This window comes from Helicoverpa armigera, chromosome 13 (genome assembly GCF_030705265.1).
Source record: "Helicoverpa armigera isolate CAAS_96S chromosome 13, ASM3070526v1, whole genome shotgun sequence".
NCBI lineage: Eukaryota > Metazoa > Arthropoda > Insecta > Lepidoptera > Noctuidae > Helicoverpa > Helicoverpa armigera.
This window is the reverse complement of record NC_087132.1, coordinates 4983901-5004483: the sequence shown is the minus strand read 5'-3', so window position 1 is coordinate 5004483 and position 20583 is coordinate 4983901. Positions and strand designations below refer to the sequence as shown.

Here is a 20583-nt window from a genome sequence, read left to right as displayed (position 1 = left end):
CCACAAGGCTCGGTACTCTCCCCCATCCTCTTCACGCTATACACTAGCGATATTCCTAAGAACAAGCATGTTCAATTAGCCCTATTCGCCGACGACACGGCAATCTACTGCTCAGGCCTCAGCCCAGCCGCCATAGTGAGACATCTCCAAGCCTATTGCAACACCCTAGGTGTCTGGACTAGGCTATGGAGAATCGAACTCCACCCCGACAAAAGCCAGGCCATACTCTTTCGAGCCCCGCCGTAGGCTTCCTCCCGCGCCCCGTCAGTCACCATGTTTGGTAGGCCGATTCCTTGGAAGGAGCATGCCAAATATCTAGGTGTAATCTTAGACCAGCGCCTCTCATTCGCCGAGCACATACGTAAGGTGCGCTCTAGAGCAGCCTTTGTGTACGGCAGATTGCACTTCTTGCTCAATTCAAAGAGCAAATTATCTCTTAAATCCAAGTTACGCCTCTACGGATCGTGCATACGCCCGTCATGATGTATGCTTGCCCTGTGTTCGCACAGGCAAGCCATCGCCTCCTTCACAGAATGCAAGCCCTTCAAAACCGTGCCTTACGGAAAATCACAGGAGCTCCCTATTATGTTCGAAATGAGATTCTTCATGTCGACTTAAAAATCCCTACCATCCGCCAGTATATGAAGCGTGCCGCCATACGGTACTTCGAACGCGCTGAGAAACACGATAACTCACTTATCGTGTCAGCCAGTAATTACACTCCCTCCCGCATCAGTAGGATTCGCCGCCCTAGGCATGCCCTTCTAGAACCTGACGATGAGATAACTGTCCTCCAAGAGAGTAGTAAACTCACTAGCACCCTATACAAACACAAACCGCGTTCGTACAAACCTCGCCGCCGAGGTCCGCCGCGACGTCCCGTTCTCTGTCCTCCCGACCCTTGCTCATCGAGCCAGCCCGCGAGCTGAGCCAGTAGCTTTAAATTCCCCATTTAATAATAATGATCATATGATCCAGCCTGTCCCTTTGCTGCCTCCCCAGCGCCGCCCTAAGCCGAGGTCCGACCCCACAGGGGGTACTGTTACGGAGTGGGTCGGAAAATGGTTTTTAAAAAAAAACTATTTAATTGGCTAAAATAAAAATGTATTGAAAAATAATTAGAATCACAAGAAAATAGAAAGAAAGTTGCCCGACGGAAGTCCAATCCAAAACTGAAGAAATATTATTATCGCTAATTAAAATAACATCGGTTTCCTATTGCATTGACGTCAATGCAATGGGAAACTCAGCAATTTAATTTTATATTGGTAACAGGGGTTATTTCGATATAACAACCCCCCCGTTAAGATCGATCATCACATCTCAAAGTGATGAGAGATGTCAGGATTGATGTATGCTAAATCATGTATGCTAAATCGCGTATGCTTAAGTGGATTTACGTCGGACATTACAATAAACAAAAGAAACATATTTAAAACACCAAAAATAACAACTAATTTCAAAAGACATCAATACAACTGTTAAGGATAGAAAAGTTACTCAAAAATAATAATTATTAACTACATTTATCATTATTTAGGATGCAAGGAAATCCAGATTAGAGTTAACAATAAAAGTATTTAAACAATTAAACATTATTGATTAATAAGAGCAATTATTAAAATCTAGATAAATCAAGATGACAATATGAAAAGAAAGAAAATTATTACTTAATTACGAACCATGTGCATTCATTACAAATTAATTATCATGAGTCTTGCCAAACAGAATATTCCTTTTAATAGGGGTTGGCGTCACTCGTAAGTCCTCTATAGACTCTGACTCGTCCTTATTGACGGGTGCTATTGTATCACCATGAAATACAGTTTGAGAGGTTGGAACCGGGTTATTTTTTGTGTTATGACATTGGTTAAATATTTGAATGCAACATGGGGCATTAGTACGACAAAGTAACTTACGACTCTTATATAAAATGTAAAATAAGGTTAACATCGAGATGCATAAACTAAAAGACAAATAGTGAGTGCTATACATTTGAAAATGAGATGGATTTTCTATCTTATTGATCTCTTCTTCAAAAGAGTTCAAGTGAATACTGGCTTGCAGCAGAGAATCAAGATTATCTAAGTTATTTAACTTTGAGTAAGGTAATCGTTCTAGAGTTTTATTTAACTTAGATCGCTCACAACAATCATCTTGTAAGATGTTGAAATTTGATATTTTATTGGTTACATTTCCAATAACTGTTTCGCCAACAGCGGCGAATTGCAACGTCTTGTAAAAAGCCTTACAGTTTCTAGGCAAAGACAAGATACCAGTACCAAACAAAATAACGTCAGAACTTATGTCTTTATCATTACAAGTTACATGACACTTGCCAGGTTCAGATTGTACAAAAATCCAACGATTTAAAGTTAACTTATGAAATAGATCAATTGAACCGTGAATAAGTTTTGTAACACAAATGTCAGGAAGTTTGCTAATCACATCACTTAAGAGAATCGTTTCACACGTAGGGTTAGCGATTGCTGAAAACACATTAGTTAACACACACACGTAACACTTATCACTTATTAACTTGCACTTGTCTATGTCTGCGATAAGTGAATAAAACATGCGATCAGCTGTGATTGCTACATATGAGCTAGTTGGCTCGATAAGAACGTAGGTATCTGGTTTCAACATATCGTAGGGAACAGGTAGGGAATGATCCTATACAGGTCATACACCTGAGGTAATACGAGAGGGATCTTGACAACAATAATTACCTTATTTAAATGGAAAAGCACACAAGTTGTGAAATGTCAATAAGATTGTGTATATTTTGTAGCGTTAAAGGAACGGGAAGTTCATAATGGCTAGGAAGATTATTCCTATGCTTATCTAACTCACTGTACAATTGGTGTGGACTGAGTACAGTGGGATGCAACACGTTGAGTTTTGCGAATAGAATGGCATTGTTAATATCTTCGATATCAAAAGACAAAGTCATTATAATAGACTCTAATGAATTTAATAAGGAACTTAATTCAGATTTAATTTCTAGCTTGTTGTTACTATTCACAACAGTTTCTAGTATTTTATGGATTGTTTCCATGTTCCTTAAAATGTGGTTTTCGTTTTCGTTGACCTTAGATATCGTGTTATTGAAATATGATATGGTCGACTTAATTACATGAATGTTATCTTTCATGAGATGAGCGAGACGTTTCTCATCAGTTTGTACTTCGTCTATGGCTTTCGAAAATCTCACCGCGTCTTCAGAATCCAAAGTGCCAAAAATAGTTTTAAGGAGAGAGCCACCGAAGTCCATGAGACCTCTTTTAAAACGCATATGGGGTTTTTCGTCGACCAATAAATAAGATACGGAAGAAAACTTACTAACGTTAAGAATATGACGATTTTTTAGAGCGGACAACGAATTGATACAGTCGGACTGTATCTTAGAGGAAGCTAACGAGTTGCAGAATACATTGAGCTTTTCAAATAAAAATTCGACCTTATCTAAATTAGGTTGTACATGACCTATATCAACATATGCTATAACATTCCAATCACTATTAGTAAACTTAATGTCTAGAAGCTTATCAAAGTAGACGCCAGGACTGCTGACGATAGAAGAAACGTATTCGCATGTGATCGGCGATGACAGCGTCGATCTGAAATAACAATGAAACGCTCATGTATTACGTTACTACTGTTGCGTCACTGGCCGGCTTGATTTCGTCGTGGTGGTGACGTACGTGTTTACGATTAATAAGCAGCGTAACAGAATGGTTGCCATTTAGTTTTATTATTTTGAAAGGGCCTTTCCACACAGGGGATAAGGCCTTATTTTGCTTGTGATGGCAACGGACATATACCATGTCTCCTGTTTTATAGGACAATGGTTTCGTACGAGAATCATAATAAGTTTTGATTTCTCTTTGAGGATTGAATATTTTGGAGAGCCTTCTGACGACTGTAGTATAGTCGGTGATTAAGGGCTCGGATGTAATCCGTATAGGTGTTTGTATCAAGAGTATCGATGCTTGAAGGTAAGTAGGGTTTGAACCCGAAAAGCAATTCCAGGGTGAGTAACCTGTGGTACTATGTATATTTGAATTATATGCTATCATAGCACTAGGAACATAGAGGTCCCAGGTATGTTGGTTCTCACCGATATATGATCTAAGGTATTCCTTTAGAGTAGAATGACTTCGTTCAAGGCTACCACATGTCTGAGGGTGGTAAGGAGATGCGAACACATGTTTGATGCTGAACAACTTCTCAAGTTGTTTGAAGACATCAGAGCAGAAATTGGTGCCTTGATCGGATATTATTAATTTAGGAATCCCCATATGGGATATGAATAGAACTAAAGATTTCGCTGTTTCTTCAGCGGAACAAGATTGCATAGGATAAGCCTGAGAAAATTTAGTCAAGTCATCTTGTAAGGTAAGTAAGAACTTATATTTGTGTTCATGTGTTTCAAGAAGCGGACCGACTAAATCGAGATAAAGTTTTTCGTTAGGCCGAGATGCTGTAGATGTTATAATCATAGGGGCTTATTCGTTTGTCTTAGAGGTTTATTTATTTGGCAAGAGCGGCAATTTTTCACATAATCCTCGATGTCTTGCCGCATGTTTTTCCACCAGAATTGGGTTTTGATTCTATCAAACATGCGCGATATACCCGGGTGGCCAGCTAGTGGTGAATCATGATTATCTCTAAGAATGCTTTTGACCTCGTCAGGGGTCGGATAACGTATAGAATTACGATAGATGTTTACTTTTATATTAGTGTTATGAAATAGAAATGATAAAATATTATAAAGTTTTGTGTAAGATAATCTTGTGTAAGGATCTGTAAAGTCTGATATAGCGAATTCTTTTTCTTCCATATACCAATACTTTATCATTTCTCTATAATCACGAAGGAGGTTAAATATGTCCTTGTAACTCATTTCATCATAGTGGTTAAGTTTTAGAAATAAATGTGTAAATAAATGATTATCATTAGATGTGGAATAGTAAGTATTTAGTTCGCGTTCTATGTCGCAAATTTTAGGTTCACTAGTGGAGGCGTCCATGATATCCTTGCAATATGGCACGGATTCATCTAAGTCAATGGACGTCGGATAAGCAATAAGCTTACACTTTGCTTTCATCAATGACTCGTTATGTTCCTGGATAACGGTGTCGAATGACACGTCAGGCTGTTTTATAATTTTAAGAAACTGCTCGTAAGTTTCTGATATAGATGGTGAATTGCGTGCGTCTTCCTCGTTGTTAGAAGTCGATGGATTGCAGATAACTGAATCGGAGCCTTCGTTATCCTGTAATACATTTACGGGGAAACGCGATAAAGCGTCGGCGTTTGCATTTAATTTACCCTTTTTATAAACGATTTCATAATCGTACTCTTCGAGTTTAAGACGCCATCTGACGAGTCTAGATCCTGGATCTTTGACATTGAAAAGCCACACTAGAGGTTTGTGGTCAGTAATTATCTTAAATTTACGGCCATACAGATAAGGGCGGAATGTTTTCACGCCAAATAAGATTGCTAGGAGCTCCTTTTCGATAGTCGAATAGTTGCCCTCGGCTTTATTAAGGGTGCGCGAAGCGTACGAGACGGGTTTGTCAGACCCGATTGCGCCCTGAGATAGTACAGCACCTATCGCATAATTAGAGGCATCAGTTGTTAGAAGAAAGGGTTGTGTAAAATCAGGATACTGAAGCAGAGGCGCCGAAGTTAATTTATCCTTGAGGGTGGTGAACGCTTGTTCTTGGCTGTTCGACCATTGAAATGTGGCATCTTTTTTCAGTAGGGCAGTCAGTGGTTTAGTGATCTTGGAGAAGTTATTAATAAAACGACGATAATAGCCGACTAGCCCTAGAAACGATTTTATATCCTTTGGATTCTTAGGAGTAGGGAATTGAGAAACGGCCTTGACCTTTTCGGGATTTGGACATACACCTTTATCGGTGATTATATGCCCAAGATAAGCGACCTCGCGTCGCAAAAACTCACACTTGTCAGGTTGGAGTTTTAAATTGAACCTTCGGATGCGGTCAAAGACTAACCTGATTTTGTCCATATGAGATGTCAAGTTACTACTGTAGATTATGACGTCATCAAGATAAACATATGCATGGAGACCTTGGAGACCAGAAAGGACAGTGTTCATTAATTTCTGGAAGGTCGAAGGGGCGTTTTAAGCCCAAAGGCATCCGCAAGAATTCGTAATGCCCTGTACTGCTAGAATTAGTGTTTATTGAGAACCCCGTTTTTTGTGCATCTTGGGAGTTCATTCTGATCTGATGAAAGCCACTGGAGAGATCTAATGTACTGAAATATTTTGAGTGGCCTAACTGATCTAATATATCAGTAATAAGCGGCAAAGGATAACTCTCAGAGACAGTGACGTCATTCAGACGGCGATAGTCTATTACTATACGCCATTTCTTTTTACCTGAAGCGTCCATCTTCTTGGGAACTACCCAAACAGGGGCGCTCCAAGGTGACGTTGACGGACGTATAATATTTTGATCGAGCATCTTGCGGATTTGTGAGTCCACTTCTTCCTTGTGGCACTCAGGAAAACGGTACGACTTTACGTGAATAGGGCTGAATCACCCGAATCTATAGAGTGCTCGATCGCGTTCGTAAATGATAGAGGTTCGCCCTCTAAATGGAAAATATCTGTGTACTCAGAACAACATTCTAGCAGTGCCTCCTTTTCTTCGGAGTTTAGATGAGAACAACGTATTAGATTCAATACCTTTTGAGGTCTGTCAGATTCTGAATAGGATAAAGCATTGACGGATTCGTTTATATCTGTGGCAGTATCATATTCAAGAGGCGTTAACTGGACTTTAAAGTCTCGAACTTGGATATCAGAGTTAGTAGTATTTAAAACGGTTACGTTAATCCTTTTATTAGGCTTTATAGTAACAAGACAATTTGCGATATAAATACCTTCGCTTATAGAATGATCTAATAATAGGCCCTCATTATTTTTATAATGTTCAGGTGAGTAATTAGATACTGCGCATTCGATGACCGCTTCGGAACGTGCGGGAATGACGTAAGTCGGTTGAATATAGTTTATGTCCAGGCTCTGTCCGCATATATGAACTGATTGTGAGGTATAGTCAATATTGGCTTTGAAATGATTTAAAAAGTCGCTGCCAATGATACCGTCATACTCTAGGTTAATGTTATCGTCAACTACATGGAACTTAAACTCGTGGCGATTATTATTCAATGTAAAATACATCTGACACGTGCCTAAAGTTTCTGAATAGGTGCTAACATTATTAAAACCTTTTATCTTAGCTATTTCACGAGATAGCTCAGGCGCTTTAGTTAAACTTGACAGTTTGACCAAACTAATACTCGCTCCCGTGTCGATAAGAAGGCGCAACGGATGAATGGAAAGAGAAGTACTCACATATACGTGAGGCAATGACACCTTTTTAGAGTATGAAGATACCTCGTAGACAGGAATTTCGGGATTGATTTTAATTTCCTCTTTAGGATAATGCGGCATAGCGGACTCATTATGAGAAGGAAATTTTGGACTCAACGATACAGGGGCTCTAATAGGAGCTTGTTGAGATGAAATGGTATTTTGACTCGACGAAACAGCGGTTCTCTGTGGAATGTGTCGAGATGAGACAGAGTTTTGACTCAGCGAAACAGGGACTCCTTTTGGAGCGTGCTGAGATGAATTTGGCTTTAGACTCAACGATTCAGAGGCTCTTGGAAGAGTGTGTTGAGATGAAACAGTGTAACGACTCAGCGAAACAGGGACTCTCTTTGGAGCGTGCTGAGATGAAATAGAATTTGGACTCGACGAAACAGGGACTCTCGGAGGAGCATGTCGAGATGAAATAGTAGAATGACTCAGCAAAACAGGGACTCTCTTTGGAGCATGCTGAGATGAAATATGTTTTTGACTCAACGATTCAGGGACTCTCGGGAGAGCGTGTTGAGATGAGATATCGTTTTTATTCGATTTATTTATAAAGGTACGAGTGCCTAAATTATCCGGATAACGACGGCACATTTTCGTAATCCGTGGTGTTAGTTTAAAGAGTTTTCAGGGTCGTCACTGTCCTCACAAGGAACATAATAAGGTGTCGGTGACGGCGCCGATGATATCGGCGGCTCGAATGTAACATGATGCATCGCAACTGGACGGTCGCGATTCTCGGAATTAAACGTATTACGCCGTTCGCTATTATATTTTCTTTTGCGGCATTGAGTAATATCGTGACCTCTGTTTTTGCAATATTTGCAGAAAAGTTGAGACCCCGAGTTATAAAATGATGTTGATGGTTGAGGCCCCGAAGGAGTAAATGGTGGACCTGTGCGCTTTTGTTTCTCCCGGCATTCAGCATCCGAGTGCCCGGGTTTACCACAGATCCTACATTTAGGTTTAATAGATGTTTTATACAGGAGGTTTTGTATCTTTTCCTCCTCGAGAGCCACGTTGATAGCATCATTAAGTGATTTTGGGTTTCTACATCTGACATTATTACTCAGTCGTGGATTTAATCCTAAACTAAAAGTAAATAATGCCAAATCTTCGGTCATAGCGATGCGACCGGATATGTCCTTCTTTAGGGATTCAGAATTATAAATTTCTGATTGAAGATCGGTGAGGCAGCTTTCTACACGCAGGGCAAATTGCGCAACAGTTTCGTTTGTTGTTTGCCTGCACGATTGTAAGTCTAGCAACAAATGATTATAATGCTTCCTCTCACCGAAATTTTGCTTAAGAAAACATTTCAACTGATTAAAATCCGAAAATATTTTATTAGAGCACGCAATCTGAGCTTTACCTTCAAGGCGTGATAGAATATATTTATTTAATAAAACTATTTGACTATGTGATGCTAAATCTAAGGCATTTTGGCAGTTGGTGAGAAAGGCGGTAAGAGTTTCGCGCTCTCCCTTATAAGGGCTAATAAAATCACAGAGCACCTTGATGGGAAACTGTTCGCTCAACGACATTTTCTTAGAAGAGGAATTTTCGGCTGTTTCCGTAGACATTATGAACTTGAAAGGAAACTATAAAGGTAGACGAGTTGCACGTATAATTATGATAGAATAAGGTTTACGATATGTGATACCCTAGGTAATAAAAATACCTAATAAGAATTAAGAATATTGTAGCGATAACAGCAAAATAATATGTTCTACTCACAGACACAGGAACACGAAGAATTCGATACGCATTTTCTGGCACTGAATTAGCACGATTACTGGAACAGGAGGACTGCGGCGCGATAAGTCGCGGCCAGCAGCAGCAGGAACGTCAGGAACAGCGGGGTGGCGGCGCACGGCACCCGCGCGTGCACAACGCGTACACGTGGCAGCACCACGCGGCAGCTCCGCGTGGCAGGGCGGCAAGGGCGATCACCGGCTCCTTGCGGCGATATCAAGGTGACAGAGCTCGCGTATGTTGAGCTCTGGGAGATGGAAGCTTGGAGAATTTGGGACGATCGGCAGGCTTACGCACGACACTCGTAAGGCTTACTGTCGCGACTCGTCTTTGGAGATGGCACTGAGTTTGTCGAGGTGTGATTTCACTTAGAGAAAATATGGACACCCCGGAGCTGGATTATCTCGTCGGCAACGTGAAGTTCACACACGATAACTTTTCAGTTTTCAGGACACACACGACCCGTTATGGAATACCAGTGGAACGATTACGGCGATATCAACACTGGTATCCCACTTCTGACACCACTGTTACGGAGTGGGTCGGAAAATGGTTTTTAAAAAAAAACTATTTAATTGGCTAAAATAAAAATGTATTGAAAAATAATTAGAATCACAAGAAAATAGAAAGAAAGTTGCCCGACGGAAGTCCAATCCAAAACTGAAGAAATATTATTATCGCTAATTAAAATAACATCGGTTTCCTATTGCATTGACGTCAATGCAATGGGAAACTCAGCAATTTAATTTTATATTGGTAACAGGGGTTATTTCGATATAACAGTACCCTTAGCGCAGTCGCTTAGTTTATAAGTTGTTTTACGCCCCTGGCTGGAGGCCTTAAATTCTAGGCATCCACAGGGAAAAGTCCGGTTAAGCAGTACACGGCCTCCTAGGCTGAACTGCGAGATGCCATACCAAAAAAGTTAAGTGGCGCCGTGTACCATAGAGTATAGTAAATAGATTGGGAATAGAGAACCCACTTCGATTTTTTTCTGCAACCTTCAAACGATTTTTGAAGCGCCATCTGGTATCGTCTGCCGAAACAAATTGTTTATGTGTGCGTACATCCCATTTCACACACATGTATACATCAGTATTGTCTACAGGTTATTCGTCATCTCGACAGACTAAACTCACCATTAAAGTGTCGAGTTGGTGAAACTCGAAATTTGTACATTTATCATGTCGTCAACTCGCCACTCAAGATTTTCATTCGTGTCCAGTTAGTGAAACTTAGATTTTATCACTTTTATGTTTTCGCCAACTGGATACATTGTGTCACAAACATCATCGGCCACTGAACGTCCATTTTGCAAACGTTTGAAACGCGAAAAGTTGATTCCCAAACTTGGCGAAAACATAAAAGTGATAAAATCTAAGTTTCACTAACTGGACACGAATTAAAATCTTGACGTGGCGAGTTGACGACATGATAAATGTACAAATTTTGAGTTTCACCAACTCGACACATTCGTGGTGAGTTTAGTGTGTCGAGATGACGAATAACCGTCTATAGATATTCTAGGGGAATTTGTTCATACGTACGTACTTACAAAATATAGCCACAGAATGTAGAAAATAGTTATTTATTGAAATATGGAAATACAACACAGATTACTACAACTCAACAGAACAACGTTATGTAGGAACATTTAGAAAGTACTTAGTAGGCGACCTGGAATTAAATAAAAATCATATTTACTTATGTTTATGTTTATTGTAATAAATTTGTGCTGAAAGTTTAGTTTCATCATCCTCATCACGATATTGGATTTTACCTGATAAAATTCGATTAATTGAGCGGCACCAACTATATACCAAAATATTTATTGTAATGTTTTCAAAAACATTTCTTAATTCTATCTTGTGGATATCGCAGGTGAAAGGATAATCCACAAATATGTCTAAAAACATTTTTATCTTTTCTTTTAATTTAGTTTTGGCACATTCTTTTTCAAAATTTCTACTACAATATTTTGTATGTCTTTAAAACTTTTTCCGCCACTATATTGGGATACAACAGACAATGTTTTCCTTTTGTATATTCTTTTGCCCTTATATAACTATTTGATTTTAATTGACTGTCGCCAGTTAGTTCAGTTTTGCAGTGCCTGCATGATTTAGCAACTTTTTTAAAACATTTAGCCAGCACCCACCCACATACATAATTGGCCTGACCAGCATCAGCAGGCTCAGAATTTAAATTTATAAAAGGCACCTCAATTTCGTCATTTTCTTCTTGCTGAAATGGTAGAACCTCATTACTGGGAACATTAGAAGTGTTTTCTAAAAGTTTGTCTTCCAAAAAGAAACTCAATGTCTGAAGACAATCATTGTCATCATTTTCACAGTTAGCGTTAAGTGAATGGGGTGAGTTATAATTATTTAAAAGAAGTGATTTATAGGCACCTTCAAAGCTAATTGTGTTGGGTGCCGTATTCCTCACCCCAAAACTTCTAATGTTCCCAAAAAAATTTTCCAGTGGGTCCTGGTTAAAGTTTCTGGTCATCATTGTATCAAATAAATATTTTGGGATAATATTTTCCACAACTGTTGCATGCCCTCAATAGTACGTATAAAATTTTTATTGAAGGTACCGAACTCGTTTCAATTAATCTTATTTTATTTTCCTTTTCTTTTTTAACTTTAATAAATTTTATTGATTTTAATACCTTTTTGGCATTTTCCCATAATTCATGATGAGGAGAATTGTTTCTAACACCACATTTATACATTTTTCCATGTATCATATTAAATGAGCTTGAATTTAAGGAATCAAATAAATTGTCCATCATTTTGGTAAATGTAATTACTTGGCGGCACTCATTAGATAAATCGCCCCTAGCAGATAAATGTTCTGCAGCTGTAGCAACACTGCGGCTAAAAATTTGGGTTGCGTGTTTGACCTTCATTTTTTATTTTCTCCACATAAATATGTTCATCAGTTAGTTTCTGACATATTTTAATTCACCATGTAATTTGTCCGCTTCATAAATTTTCTGGTAATATTCCCATTTTATCGTCTTTTCAACCTTTTCTTCGAAGTCGAAATATTTTAAGTCCTTCGTAAGTAAATTGTTTCTTACCCTTTCAATAAATGAGGGACATCAAATAATGGGATAATTTTAGATTTCCCTACTTCCATTACATCATGTCTCCATTCCTTATTTTCTTTTATGAATTTTATTCTACTATCTTCAATAATTTCATTCACTACACTGACATTTACTGTGCTTTGGTCGCACACTGTGCACAAAATATTAAGCCCTGTACCCTGAACATATTTAATGACTTTTATAGTCAAGGCTTTTAATTCTGCTTTGTTAACAGAATTTGTAAAAAGTATGCAACAGGCTGTTTAAATTTTTCTTTAATCCTTTGACCATGTAAACTAAAACATGGTCAGCAATTTTACTACGCCAAGCGAATCCCTTTAATTTATCCTTAGATCCGTCGTAATGGATCTGCGGCGATATTGACATCTCGTCAAAAATAAGACAGCAGAGGCGATCTTCTGGACTTAATTCCTTCACAGTCTTTCTCATTTTATGAATAAAACTTATTTAGCCCCGACTCTATTTCAATTTTCGCAAGAAGCCTTTTAATGATTTTATAGAGGGCAATGTAAAGTATTTATATAAAAGAGTATAACTCTTGGGACTCTTTTGTACATGGAGAGAGACAAAACTTTTTCCTTTAAAGTAAACCTCCGCCCACGAGCTCTCTTGTGAGTTTGGGTGTACTGCATGTTTGTGAATATTTTTGCTGCAGTTGTCATATTTCTCGTTATTTTTTAAACAATTTGTATTGCTAATTTTATCAACGCTGGCTAATCTTTCTTTCAAACTACTACTCCGTTTACGTAACCGAATAATTTCGGTTTTTAAATTCTTCATTTGGAATCTTGAAATCTTTAATTCATTCTCCAGCGATGAAGTTGATTTCAGTTTTTCTGCAAAAAAACTTTTACTTTACTACTTTCCACACCCAGATAAAAAGTAGCCTATGTATAAACATTTTTTTTGGATATCTTATGGTATAAACTACATTGGCACTTACTTTTGTCTCCTTTAAGTTTCCGTCTTTGTTGTATACCATGTTTACTGCAATAATTATGTTCTGCTGCTATAACACACGCATTGGGAGGTGCAGCTGAAAATAAAATAATAATAATTCACCATTGTCATTGTAAACATCAAAATTACTAGTGTGAGTTACATGAGGATTATTAACCTAAATTGTCATTACAATAAATCAAGTTGAAGTGTGTTTGTAATGACTACACAACAGTTACATATTACTTAATGCAGTAATTAATTATGGTAGCTAGTTAAACATAATTTGAGAATGTAGGTAGCCAAGCGTTTACATACCAGTGATTATTTGCTTTGATGTAGAAGGCAGATCCCATATATTATGTTCAGGCATAGGAAGTTCAGTTGGTATATGTGGAGTTGCAGGAGGCATATGAGCATCTTGTGATGGAGCACCTGGAAATAGTAAAAACAAGTCTAAGATCCCACTAAACAACAACCTTCACCGAGTTGGTTAAGGGGTGAATGAACTGCATTTTATATCCAATTAAATATTAATATACTGCAAACAGGTGGCCTAAAAGATTTCAGTTCAGTTTAATTGTGAATAATTAAGAATTTTGTTTTCTTAATGGCAATTTTAACTCAGTAGGTGGCATTGCGATCTAGTTCAAGAATAAAGATCTAAATCTTACCCTGAAGATGGAGAGTAGGAACAGCTATGTTATTTAAACGGTTGTTGCGATTCTTAAACTTGTCTGCAAAATGTATGTCACAGATGACTCGCTTTCTGTAAAATTTGATATCATCTGCAGTCTCCAGTTTTCCACCAACTATATTAACCCAGGCTTTGAATAACTCAGGATTCTTTTCTGGGTGTGGAAATTGATGTTGTGTCACACCTGAAAAATAAATTACAAAAATATGAAGTTTGTATGCTGATATTGTATAGTGTATGTATGAATGAATACCTATTACCTATGTATGTGTGCGCGTGTCTATCTATGTATGTCTATCTTATTAAATCATGTATCATTTCATATGGGATTCAGTAATAAATGGTTACTCGTAAGGAACTGTGTTTCTCTAAACGCCCAACCTTATAATTGACTGAGTTGGTATCTCCCGTGATGACAAGTTTATCCGGATGACTAGGAGCTTTCAGGAGCACGATTCTGGGGCCCGATTCTGTTAAGTTAATAATGTCAAAATTGAATAGAAATTGCATCGCAACAGCTTTTTTAACCATATCGGGCATTCTGTTACTAATATAAGACCAATCGTATTCCAACGACATTCGATTGGTTTGCGATTGGTCTGCCATTTTGGTCTATATTACCATAATATTCTTAGTCTATATTGCCATATTGCAATCGTAAATCATTTGCAGACAAAATGATTCATTATTGAATGACAGAAAAGGATAAAAACGTTTATTTCAAAGAAAAAATTGCGCAGAATCCTGCCCCTGCTAATTTTACTTTAGCGACATGCGATTCACATCCGACTGAGATCCAATCACGACTCAATTACGATTGAAGCGTATGTGGCATTCCACTATTTTTTCTTTTAAATAAACGTGTTTATCCTTTTCTGTGATTCAATAATGAATCATATTGTCTGCAAACGATTTACGATTGCAATATGGCAATATCATCATCCTCCGAGCCTTTTCCCAACTATGTTGGGGTCGGCTTCCAGTCTAACCGGATTCGAATTATTCCCAACTAGCGACCCGCCCCGGCTTCGCACGGGTAACAGTATTTCTCCATTATTTAATAGATGTTATTATACATAAAAACCTTCTCATGAGTTACTCTATCTATTAAAAAAAACCGCATCAAAATCCGTTGCGTAGTTTTAAAGATTTGAGCGTTCATAGGGACATACAACATGACACATGACAGAAAAAGCGACTTTGTTTTATACTATGTAGTAATCTAGCTGTCCTCGGGGGAATTGTCTTCAGTTATCACCGGGTGACAATTGTGCCGACTGTTCCTTTGAAAACTGACTAGAGGGGACAAATGGGAAGTCTATTTCTCAGTTGTCACCGGGGGGGTGACATTTGCTACGGTTCCTTCTTCCTTCCAAAGAAAAAAAAATGTAATTACCATAGATTTCAGGTTTTTTATTTATTATGCTACATAGAATCTTCCAAAGAAAAAAAAATGTAATTATCATAGATTTCAGGTTTTTATTTCTTATAACAAACAACATTGTGTTTCCTTTAATAGGTACATCACATATTATTAATTTCTATTAACACCAATCGTTTTCTTAATTTTATTTAATTTAACAAGATTACAAACTGTGTTACAAATAAGCATGCGACTAATAAGCACTTTTAACTTAACCATTAGTGATTATCTGTGATTAGTATTAATTAAAGTTATCTGTGATTGTGCCTATTATAGGAAACATAATGTTGTTTTTGGTTTTTATAGTAGTATTAACTACTATAAAAAATCGATTTTGTAAGCCTGTTGACATTGTGTTAGTTAAAATAATAATATATATATTTTTTATGTGATTCTATGTAACATAATAAATAAAAACCTGAAATCTATGGTAATTACATTTTTTTCTTAGGAAGGAAGAAGGAACAGAGCAAATGTCACCCCCGTGACAACTGAGAAATAGACTTCCCATTTGTCCCTCTAGTCAGTTTTCAAAGGGAACAGTCGGCACAAATTGTCACCCCGTGATAACTGGGAAGACACCCCGGCTGTCACCCCGAGGACAGCTAGAGGGGACTATTGGGAATAATTCCCGGATTCAGCTGAGTACCAGTGCTGTACAAGGAGCGACTGCCTATCTGACCTCCTCAACCCAGCTACCCGGCAACCCGATACCCCTTGGTTAGACTGGTGTCAGACTTACTGGCTTCTGACTACCCGTAACGACTGCCAAGGATGTTAAATGATAGCCGGGACCTACAGTTTAACGTGCCATCCGAAACACAGTCATTGGTTTCTAAGATATACTTAGAAAGTACATACAAACTTAGAAAAGTTGCATGGGTACTTGCCTGACCTGGAATCGAACCCACGCCCTCATACTTGTGAGGTTGGCTCTTTACCCACTAGGCCACCACGACTTTGAGGCAATATGGCAATATAGACTAAGAATAATATGGTAATATGTACCTATAAACCAAAACGGCAGACCAATAGCAACCAATCGAATGTCGTTGGAATACGATTGGTCTTATAAATATTAGTAGCAGAATGCCCGAAATGGTTAAAACTGATATTGCGATTTAATTTCTATTCAATTTTGATATTAATAACTTAATGATACTATTAACAGAATCGGGCCCTAGGTACTATGAACTTGATAAAGAAAGCACTTACCCGGGTTGTGTGAACATCCCAATTCGCACCGCCTCGGCATGATTATATGCACTCAAACAAGCGTCTCTAATCGCTAATAACACAATAACAGTGTCTATTTCACAAATATCACAAAAAAGGCGTCTTTATCGCAAATAATACTAAACACTAATGGCGTCTTTTCGCAAGTTATGTGAAACAATGAAACAGAGGAGCACAGCTCAACTCACTCACTAATTCACCGAAAACACAGCGGATGAGTAAAACTCAAATCAACGCAAGTCAACAGCAGAAAACACTTAAATGGACGAAAACTTAACACACAAATTGTATGTACTGTACTCGCCATTAAAATTCAAATTCTAACTTCAGCATTGGCAGTTGGCACGGTTTATTGCCAACCAAAAAAATAATTATAGAAAAATAATTTATGTATATAAAATAGTGTACAGATTTAATAAAAATAATTGATAGATTTCCTACGTAATACTAATATATAAAATAATTTTTAGATTTCAATAATTTTAGTGATATTTTATGGAAGTTAATTTTTGATTAAAGAGCCATCTATTATCACTTGAAGATATTAAATACTTTAGGAAGAGGATTGCAGATGGCGCTTTTCTAAATTTTTTACCGAAATCTAGTCAAGTACGGCAGTGACCAGCCCCTGCCGTGTACGGACAACTCCCATATTTTTGTTCAGTTAAGGAGGAAAACTTTGTTTGTTTGATTGTAATGGATAAACTTAAAACCGATATTAAATATTCTTTCACCATTAGAAAGCTATATTATCTGCGAGTAACATAGGCTATATTTTATCCCGGTGCGGGCAGTAGCTCCCACGGGACGCGGGCGAACGGCTAGTGGAAAATAAATACGAAAACAATAATAATAACAAGAGTTACCTGTGGAAAGATATCCCATCTTGTTTTCTTAGTTTTTGGGAACAACTTTTGCAGTGTTTAAACACACAAGACGGCATATTTTGAATTAAGTATAATGACAGATCACTAGTGACGTACCTATGAGCGAGACGACGCGTAACTCTGCTCGGTACTGTTGCGAGTTTATATTTGCTTTGGTGGACACACTCGCGTGTTCTAAGCGCTGTATCTGCCTATTTCTTTGATCTAAAAGTCCGCCTTTGTATATTTTTTACATGTTGGTAAAAAAAAAAATGTTCCAAAAGAAGGAAATAAGACAAGCCCAATTAGTTTTCTTTCATTTATTTATTAGTTACGTCCGCCTGTTACAACTGTCTCATATGAGAACTTAAAACATAGTTTTCGGGGTCTCTAGGTTCAGCAGCATGCAAGTTCATGGTACTTCTTCTGTTTCGTGTGTTAAGGTTTAAATCTTTAAAAGATATTTTGAAATCTTTAAATGCATTCAACATAAATACTGCTGTTATTACTACTAGGAAACCACATAAGCAACCAATGATATCAACCGTGTTCATATGATCCCATTCTTTGAACAGGATACCTGATGCAATAATGACTAATATAGTAAACATGACATAATAAACAGGCGTAACAACACTGGTATTAAATATATCTAGTGACTTATTCAAATAATTCATTTGAATCATAATACATATGACTGCAGTTATACATAACAACCAGAACATGTAATTAGTAAAATTATTTACATTACTGGAAAAACTTTCTCTTATACCTAAAGCAACTCCTTTACAAAATACCACAGTCAAACTACCAATAGATGAACAAAGCAATAAGTAAACCAAAATATTTGTATTACCAAACCTTGGTATAAAAACTAATTTTATAATGAGACCCATTAGAAATATCGTTCCCACATAACTTAGAAACAAATAGTCAAATAACTTATTTAATAACTCACTAAAACTTGACACTTCTTCTGATTTCGGTGAATGTATTACAAATATGACTGATCCAATTATGCACAGAAAACAACCAATCTGAAAAAAAAAGAATATAGGTAATATGTAAATGAAGTAGCTTCAAAAACAAATAAAATAACACATTTTTAACCGTACTTTTCCTATAAAGTTAAGTTTCTCATTAAGAAATTTAGAAGAAAGCACTGCTGCAACAAGTACACTAAGAGCACCCAACGGAGTCACCAATGCTGCTGGAGCAAATGCATATGCTAGTAAATTAGCTGCCTCTCCAATACCCACTGTAAGAATATCCAGTCATTAATTAAAGGTTTAATATGAGAAACAATATTGGTGTCAAGTTACCTACTTGTGAGAAGCCCAAGCCACCACAGCCATTGTTTTAAATAAGCAAATCCACCTGCAGATGCCCTCACATTTCCAGAGGCTTGGAGTTTTTTTAAAGCAACTTTTTTAATTATAAAACTTGCTCCTATAAATACACTAGATGATACAGCAAGACTTAACCCAATTGTAAAGTGGGTATTATTATAGTTTTGTCCATTTATAGTAAGATGGGAGGTCTTCATTGTGAATGTATGTAAGTATAAACAAATAATATTAATACATTATAAACTATATTAAAATGACAGGTAAGAGCAGAACACATCCAGTGTGAATCATATTCAATGTTATCTCTCTTTATCTGATAGTTGAACTATCCTTACTTTCAACATTGAATCATAAAATTAAGTTGTAAATTCTTATCTCTTAGTATCTGCCATCTATGAGGGTCTCTTCACGTATGTGTATAAGGAGTAATCTTACTGAAAAGAACATGGGATCTCATAACTTCGAGTATATTCCTACGAGTAGATACTAAAATTGTAGTCCCTTTCTGCAGGGAACCAACAACGGTTGTGATTTCACCTATCAATTTTCACCCTTTGATTTTTCACCATTTATCCAATAATTGAAAATTAGTCGTAGGAAACCAACCCCACTTATATATGAATGAACTTATTCATGAAATGATACACAGATTAATAATACTAATTTGATTAGTCAGTTATGTTGATAAACTTTAACGACTAATGACGACAAATTGACCCAAGGTTTTGTTTGTTTGACAGACGGAGGGGAGGGGCAGACAGCGTGAGCATAGCGTGAGTGACATTGGCATTGTCTTGTCTGTCAATTCTTTTTTTTTTTTTTGGGAATTTAATGACCTGGTAACTAAGCCCTTTAAGTCAAGCAGTTCGTTTGACGCCGAGGCCTAGGGCCTAGGGAGGGGAATGGATTCGAACCATTGACAGACCTCTGCAGTGTCACTAGACGTACTTGCGCCGACTTGCGCGCGATAATGCTATGCGAAGATGTCTCGGGCGAGAAAAGAGAAGAGTATTTTTTTAGCCTGAACTGTCCCACTGCTGAGCAAAGGCCCCCCCACTTCGTCTCCACACCTGTCGATCCTTATTATCTTATCCGTATTCAATATTATAAAACTGTAATGTCAAAGTCAAATAATTTATTTCATTTATGCCATTACAAGCAATTGTGAAAGTCAAAAATCTGCTTCACTCGGCTCGTTTTTTGCCTATTGGCTATGTGCGCGACGGTGGTAACGCGTAGCGTTTGATGTCCTCCTAGCCGATTATCGGCTACGGCGGCTGTTCTCATGTAAGGAGATCAGCAAACTGCGCAGGACATATTATAGTGCACGAGCATTTGCGCAGACACAGGTGCACTCTCTATTCCTTCACTCTCATAACCCGACACGACTGGAGAGAGATCACGCGCAGGACCTTTGCGTGCTCTCCGATGCACGGGTGAATCAATCACCAACTTCCAGGCTCCGGGCTGCTTTGTGAAAGTCTTCTAAAACCCAGAAAGCGATTTCGGCCCGACTCGGGAATCGAACCCGAGACCTCGTGCTCAGCAGCCGCACCTGCTACAACTAGACCAACGAGGCAGTTTACAGCGTAGCGTTTACAACATTTGCGGAAGCTATCAAATAAACTCTTTTGCAAAAAAAACGGGCACCTATGCGAAATCTTAGTTTTAAGGACTTTACGTGTATTTCAAAAGGTTTTAATGATTGTAGTATGTTTCTAGCATCAAAAGAGTTAGTCGAACATGCGTGAGAGTGTATTCTAAATTTGAATTTTGT

General features: G+C 37.7%; 2 protein-coding genes and 1 pseudogene across 4 annotated transcripts; all 3 read right to left on the bottom strand.

Annotated features, from left to right (window-relative positions):
- Positions 1-1040: 1040 nt before the first annotated feature.
- On the bottom strand, positions 1041-9966 carry LOC135117694 (uncharacterized; annotated as a pseudogene).
- A 2885-nt stretch (positions 9967-12851) lies between these two features.
- LOC135117696 (uncharacterized) lies at positions 12852-17224 on the bottom strand. Of its 3 annotated transcripts, XM_064037449.1 has the most exons (4): positions 16571-17224; positions 13910-14116; positions 13554-13670; positions 13183-13332 (listed from the first exon to the last, which is right to left on the bottom strand). In XM_064037449.1, the coding sequence occupies exons 1-4, from the start codon at positions 16608-16610 to the stop codon at positions 13184-13186; spliced, it is 513 nt and encodes a 170-aa protein (XP_063893519.1). In that variant the 5' UTR covers positions 16611-17224; the 3' UTR covers position 13183. The 3 variants fall into 3 exon arrangements, 2 of the variants coding, with proteins under 2 accessions (XP_063893519.1, XP_063893520.1); XR_010277068.1 differs by lacking the exon at positions 16571-17224 and adding an exon at positions 12852-13132 and having other exon boundaries at positions 13240-13332; positions 13554-15137; XM_064037450.1 differs by having other exon boundaries at positions 13240-13670.
- Positions 17225-17762: 538 nt separating this feature from the next.
- LOC110371594 (magnesium transporter NIPA2) lies at positions 17763-19556 on the bottom strand. Its single transcript, XM_021327914.3, has 3 exons — positions 18784-19556; positions 18573-18715; positions 17763-18494 (listed from the first exon to the last, which is right to left on the bottom strand). Exons 1-3 carry the CDS (start codon positions 19001-19003, stop codon positions 17802-17804), a joined length of 1056 nt encoding a protein of 351 aa, XP_021183589.3. The 5' UTR covers positions 19004-19556; the 3' UTR covers positions 17763-17801.
- Between the last annotated feature and the right edge of the window lie 1027 nt (positions 19557-20583).

Coding starts and splice junctions, on each gene's coding strand:
- LOC135117696 (XM_064037449.1), bottom strand. CDS start 16,610: ATGCCGAGGCGGTGCGAATTGGGATGTTCACACAACCCGG. Junction 14,117..16,570: donor GGGATGTTCACACAACCCGG/GTAAGTGCTTTC, acceptor TTTATTTTTCAG/GTGTGACACAACATCAATTT. Junction 13,333..13,553: donor ATCAAAGCAAATAATCACTG/GTATGTAAACGC, acceptor TTTTATTTTCAG/CTGCACCTCCCAATGCGTGT.
- LOC110371594 (XM_021327914.3), bottom strand. CDS start 19,003: ATGAAGACCTCCCATCTTACTATAAATGGACAAAACTATAATAATACC. Junction 18,716..18,783: donor GTGGCTTGGGCTTCTCACAA/GTAGGTAACTTG, acceptor ATATTCTTACAG/TGGGTATTGGAGAGGCAGCT. Junction 18,495..18,572: donor AACTTAACTTTATAGGAAAA/GTACGGTTAAAA, acceptor TTTTTTTTTCAG/ATTGGTTGTTTTCTGTGCAT.